We start from the raw sequence: 6639 nt of genomic DNA on the forward strand, positions 1-6639 counted from the left end.
AATTTCTCCCTTTAGATCTGTTAATAAGTATTTTATATATTTCGGTGCTTTTAAGTTGGATGCATATATATATTAGTAAATATTACATATTCTTGATGAATTGTCTTCTTTAGCATTACATATCGTCTATATTTGTCTCTTGTTACCTTTTTTGGCTTGAAGTCTATTTTGTCTGATAAAAATATGGCTACACATACTTTCTACGGATGCCATTTGCTTGGAGTATCATCATCTACAGCTCTTCACTTAGAGTCTATATTTGTCTTTGAAGCTGAGATGAGACCCCTGATGGCAGTATATAGTTGAATCTCTTTTTTAATCCATCCTGCTGCTGTGCCTTTTGAGTTGTGAGTTCAGTCCTTTTACATTTAAGGTAATTGCGATATGAGGGCATACTGCTGCCATTCTGTGTTTTGATTGTTCTGTTTGTCCATCGTTATTTTTTCTTGTGTTTCTGATGGACATTTTTGGTAGTTTCCTGTGATGCTTTCTTTTATTTTCTCTGTTTTGTGTCTCTAGGCTAGATTTCTGTTTTGTCGTAACCATGAGGTTTATATAAGATGTCTTTTAAAGCAGTCCTTTTTCTTCTGATAGCATCTTATCGTCATTTGCCTTTACAAGTTTATTTTTTTCTCGTTTATGTTTTAATCACAAATTATCTCTTTTTATGTCTGTGTTCATTACCAAATCGAAGTAGCGCTAGCTATTTTAAATGCTTTTTTCCTTTAACCTTATGCTACAGTTGTTTAACACTCTATTCTGTAATAGAGTTGCAATTTTCAGATTCTCCCTATTTATCACCTTGTCAGACTTTTGTGTACTTTTGCCTTGCCTTTTCTGAATGCAGAGCTACTTTCAACATTTCTTGTAAGCCAGGTCTTGTGAATTCCCTCAGCTTTGGTTTGTCTGGGAAAGCCTTTATTTCTTCTTCATATCTAAAAGACAGCTTTGCTGCAGAAATTATTCTTGGCAGTTTTCATCTTTTGGTCTTCTGAATATGTCATTCCACTGTCGCCTGGCCCGTAGAGTTTGTGCTGGGAAATCTGATGTTAGCCTGATGGGAGTTCTTTTGTAGGTTACTGTGTCTTTTCCCTGGTTGCCTTTAGAATTCTTTCTTTATCGTTGTCTTTTGACAGTATTAGTATAACGTGTCTGGGAGAAGGTCTTTTTGCATTGAGATAACTCGTTCTTCTTTTAGCCTTTTATACTTGTGCGTCCAGCTCCTTCTCCAGGTTTGGGAAGTTCTCACCTATTTTTTATTTTATTTATTTATTTTTTAAACTTAAGTTTGTTGGGGTAACAGTGGTTAATACAATCATATAATTTTCAGGTGCACGTGTTATCATTTGACATCTTTATATTCTATTTCACCTATTAATTCTTTAAATGGGCTCTCTGTTCTCTTCTTCTCATTCTGGGATCCCCATTGTCCTGGTATTGCCTTTTCTAATGGAAGCAGATAGTTCTTGTAGAGTTCTTTTGTTTAAAAGAAAAAATCTTAGTTCTCCTCTTTTATGTTAATCATTCCTTGATTTCTGTCTTTTCTTCCATTTGATCTGTTCTATTTCCCATGCTTTCTAATGCTTTCTTCATCTCATTTATTCACTTCTTCAATCTCATTGAAGAATCTCATTTATTTTATTCCTGAGCTCATTGCACTGCCTTTATGAGTTTTCTTATATTTTGTTGAGTTTCTTCATGATAGTGATTTTGAATTTTCTATCATTTGATCACAATCTGATCACAGTTGTGACTCTGAGTTTGGTTTCTGGAGTCTCGCTATTTGCTTTTTGTGATACTGCGTTACTGTGATTATTTATGGTGCTCGATGAGCTTTCTCCAGCCAGGGTGTGTGAAGCAGTGAACGAACACCTTTCTTATTGGATAAAGCTTTATTTACTTTAGTTGTAACGGTTCAGCAGGTTGATAGTTAGAGGCCTTTCTTTTGATTTCCAGTAGGTGGCACTATAGGTCAGGTTTTTGGTTTCTCTTACTTGAGCTGACTGGTTATATATCTGATTGATGATAGCCCACACTTTCTACCCTTCACCTCCACAGTCTCTGACCGAGTTATCACAGGTTCCCTCCTTGTGGCTGCTCGTGCCTTGGGGGTGTTGCTGGTGCCTTGCTGTTGCCGGTGTCCCTGTGGTTGCTGTGTTCCTACCGGGATGGTGTGTGCCGCTGCTGCATCTGGGGACTTCTGGGTCTTGCGCACTGCCATCAGCGGGTGGGTGGGAGAGCCAGAGTAGCTGGTGCCTCGACTGCTTCCGGCATTTTCAGGCTCGCATGTGCTGCCACCACAGACTGGGGTTTGGGGTTGTGGATACCAATGTGGGAGCTGGGGGTGGGAGCCAGAGTCACGGTGCCGATGCCACTGCTGCCCTTCTTTTCCTTTGTTGAGGCCATGGTACAGGGGGCCAGAGTGGCAGATCCCATCTTTGCTGCTGCTACAGAACTTGCTGGGACTGTGGACTCAGCCACTGCAGCGGAGGTCCCAGGGTCACAGGCACCATTCCTGCTATTCTGCCAGTTTTGCCTCCCCGTGTCTCCCGATCCACTCACCTTCAGATGGGCACATGTGTGGATCGCTCGGCGTCCTGGTGTGTGGACCGGAGGAATCTTTGTTGATTTAGGAAGTTCCCACTAGTTATAGATTGAAAGAGAGAGACAAAGGGACTGTCTCACTCACTATGATGCTGATGTCACTCCTGACGATGACTTTTTAGATACAACACCAAAGGTATGATCTGTGAAAAAAATCATGGGTAAACTGGATTTCATTAAAATTAAAAACTTCAGTTCTAGAAGAGAGAATGTCAAGAGAATAGGAAGATAAGCCACAGACTTGGAGAAAATATTTGTAAAAGACACATCTGATAAAGGACTGCTATCCAAAATGTACGAAGAACTCTTTAAAACTCAACAGGAAAGAAACAACCTGATTGAAAAGCAGGCCAGTCCTTAACAGACACCTCATCGAAGAGGATAGACTGATGGCAAATAAGCAGGTGAAAAGATAGTCCACATCATATATCATCAGGGAAATGCAAATTAAGACAACAATGAGATACCACTACACACCTATTGGAATGGCCAAAATCAGGAACACTGATGGCATCAAATGCTGGTGAAGATGTAGAGTCTCGGGAACCCTCATTCATCAGTGGTGGGAATGCCACGTGGTGCAGCCGCTTTGTAAGACGGGCAGTATCTTACAAAAGTAAACAGTTACTGTACCATACAACACTCATGCTTCTTGGCTTCTGTGCAGAGGGTCTCCTGTGGCCACATGATCTTGGACAAATCTGCTAACCTCTGAACTTCAGTTTGCTAAGCTGTAAAATGGAGCTAATAATACATACTTTAAAAATGGTGTGAAGAGGGTTGGAAGATTATGTTAAGGCGATTTATGATCTATAATCTTGTATAAATTATTTGTTATTACTGTCATAGTTATCAGGGAAGTAATGAGCAGAATTAAGCTGGGCTTTGGGACAGATGCTAGTTGAATGTGATTTTGAGTTTGGTTGAATCCAAGAAGGGGATATTCGCCGTAATACTTAAACCATTTACTGCGAGGGCTGGAAAGAACTTGGAGAGCAGTTGAGGCAATGGTTTTGTGGATTATTGATGATTGCTTTGAATGAAGAGAATTTGTTCCTGGACTATGACTGTCAGATAAAATATTTGCTAATATTTATTAGCTACATCTGGCAACTATAGTCTGGATGTGACTGGAGAAGGAGGATGTGCGGCTTGATTTCAACCTTTTAAGGTGTGTGTGTTTGTGTGTGTGCGCGTTTGTGTGCGCATGTCATGTTTGCCTGCTTTTTGGTTGTGATGCTCTCTATAAACAATATTGGCTAAAAGAGATTCACGAAGTATAGAAATTACTATTATATTGAAGGCGAAAACCTAAAACAAAATAGGGGGCTATAACCCTCTATGAAAAAGAAAAAGACTAACAAGGAAACAGGAATGATAGATACACATATGAAACAACCCAAAAAAATCTGGGATTGTTTGTTGTTCTAAATGTAGTAGAAAGTTAGTATTTATTTATCTAATTAATTCATTTATTTATTTATTTATTTATCAGTTTAAGTAGCCATAAGAGAGATAAGTAACTCTAGGAAGAAGCTTCAGGTTTTCATTTTGAATTTAGGTCTTTACGTAAACTATATGCTTATGTTTTTGGTAGAAGGATTTTGTGTTAAGTCTATAAAACTATAGAAAATAATCTTTATTGTCAAAAATTGGCCTGTGACTCTGAGGAAAGAATGGGTTATATAAACACTAAAGTCACTTGGTCTGGTGAGTCTGCTCTGCAGCTGGTACTTGTTTTATTTTTCATCAGTGTTCTTTTCTAGTCAGTTCTTTCACATTTATATGTTAATTTTTACTCTAAGTAGAGAAGTGATTTAAGATAAAATACAGCAACTGAATATACTATAGTCTTTGTTATTTTCTAAATGAAGATATATGCAAGCAATTGCAACGTGTTGACACTGCTGCTCATTATTCATAAACGTGTGTCAGTGTGCCGCACACGTACCTCAGTGAGTCAGAAGCCACTTAGTGCTCCTTTCTGACTGAGGGCCCATTCACAGTCGAAGTCACTGTAATCTACATTAAGACAGATCGGAAATAAAAATTAAGCTTGCAAACCTGCTGTTTCTGTTTATGATGACAAGCTCTGTTTAGATGAATTCAGTGTGATATGATATAAGCTGAAAATAAGAATGTCATGTTTTAAAGTATTTATGTTGAAAAAATGTGCTTTACATAAGAATCCAATTCTTGGAGGATTTAAATAAATATCTTTTTCATGTTTTGTTTTGCTTCACCAGAATACTTCAGTAGACTGTAAAATAACATCATCTACAACTGGAGAGAAACACTTTGATAAAAGTCCGACTAAAACAAGGCATCCTCGGAAAATTGATCTTAGAGCTAGATACTGGGCATTTCTTTTTGACAATCTTCGCCGGGCAGTAGATGAAATCTATGTAACTTGTGAATCAGATCAGAGTGTGGTGGAGTGTAAGGTAAGGTTTACTTTGAGGCTTTGTAATCCATTTGAAGTCAGTCTCCAATTTTTGCTACACCTTACTTGATCACTTACCTCAGTATATAGTAATGTATTAATAATTATAGTCATCATGCTATATGTTAGATCTCTAGAACTTACTCACCTTACACCTGAAAGTTTGTACTCTTTGATCAACATTCCCTATTTTCCCCTACCCCTTGAGACCACTGTTCTCTCAGCTTCTGTGTTTCAGGTTTTCCTTGCTTTTGATTTTTCAAGAGTTCGCATTACCTAATTATGTACTTTTATATTCGTTGTAAGGTTTGGTAGAAAGCTCTCTTAATATGTAGTCCTGTCTTGATATATAAGAAATCAAAGGAGTGGACACACACACACACACACACACACACACACACACACACACACAATTCGTTTAAAAATCTCTCATATACATTCTCCATTGGTCCTGTAGGTGGCACTGGTGAGATTTCACATTCTTTGGTTTCATGTTTAATGTCTCGAATTGGACATCGCTCCCTTTTCGTTGAGATACTTATCACTCTCCTAATTCACTCTGGTCAGGGAAAAGTGAGATTGATGGCTAACCATAAACAATCCAGGGTGGGAATGGAATGTCATGGGAAGGTGTGTTTCTATTTTTAGATAACCATGTGTTTGTAATAGGATATTAAACAGATACACAGCATAAGCTGTCTTTAAAAATTCACTAAACGCCCGGCCTTTTAGTAAATAAAAATTATATTCTATATTACTTTATACTAAATAAAGTTATTTTGAGAAAAACCAGAGCGATACATCTTTAGAAATATTACAAAAGTAGCTTCTCCATTTCTACAGTGAACTGTGTTGAAAACCCTGGAATTCCTTATTTAACCTTTGAAATATATGTAGGATGAAAGGAAAGTTACATGTTGAGATGGCAGGCAGCTGGTTTCAGAATGAATAGTAATTGAAATGCAAATTTATGATTGTCACAAGTAATATTGTTACTGTCAGCATGTAAAACTTCTTGTGTTTTAAAAAAAAGAATTATTTTTAAGCAAAATCATATCCTTAGAGTTTAATGAATCAGTATGTTGTGGTAGAAGACACTATTGGACTTAATTTGGAGTTTTAGTTTCTTATAAAACGAGCATGTGGGCCTAGATAACCTCTGGGTCAGCTCTAGAGATCAGTCAGATCAGCAGATTCTTTGATTTTTTGATGAAAAATAACAGAAGATTGATCGAAGAAATCAGATTTGGTTTTAAAATGTGTACTACTTCATAGAAATGAATTTGACGATTTGTAATCTTGTCTCCATGATGAGCAGAAGAAACACATGCCCCTTCTTCGTGGTAGTATATTCGAGGAAGCTCGACTTGACCACAAGGCAGTGTGGCTTTTATTTCTGGCTCTGTCACTCGTCTGCTGAAGTGTTGTGAAAATTGAACAGAAGTAGAAACTTGTTGTTCAGGTTGTAGGTTATGAAATGGAGAAGACGTTGACAAAGTGAGCAGAGTAGAGGTGTGTTCTCTGTTCTTTATACTGTGCCAGGATGCTCAGAGATTCATGCTGAAAAGTAAAATCTGGGAGCTTAAAAGTTA

The 6639-nt window shown here is 37.7% G+C and overlaps 1 protein-coding gene across 1 annotated transcript in view; it reads left to right on the forward strand.

The window, feature by feature from the left end:
- Positions 1-6639, forward strand: part of SCAPER (S-phase cyclin A associated protein in the ER) — a 189909-nt gene that overhangs the window by 12588 nt on the left and 170682 nt on the right. Inside the window, exon 5 of the mRNA XM_023524721.1 lies at positions 4851-5048. Within this exon, the coding sequence (XP_023380489.1) occupies positions 4851-5048 (198 nt within the window). The remainder of the gene's footprint in view (positions 1-4850; positions 5049-6639) is intronic.

This window comes from Pteropus vampyrus, unplaced genomic scaffold (assembly GCF_000151845.1).
Source record: "Pteropus vampyrus isolate Shadow unplaced genomic scaffold, Pvam_2.0 Scaffold489, whole genome shotgun sequence".
NCBI lineage: Eukaryota > Metazoa > Chordata > Mammalia > Chiroptera > Pteropodidae > Pteropus > Pteropus vampyrus.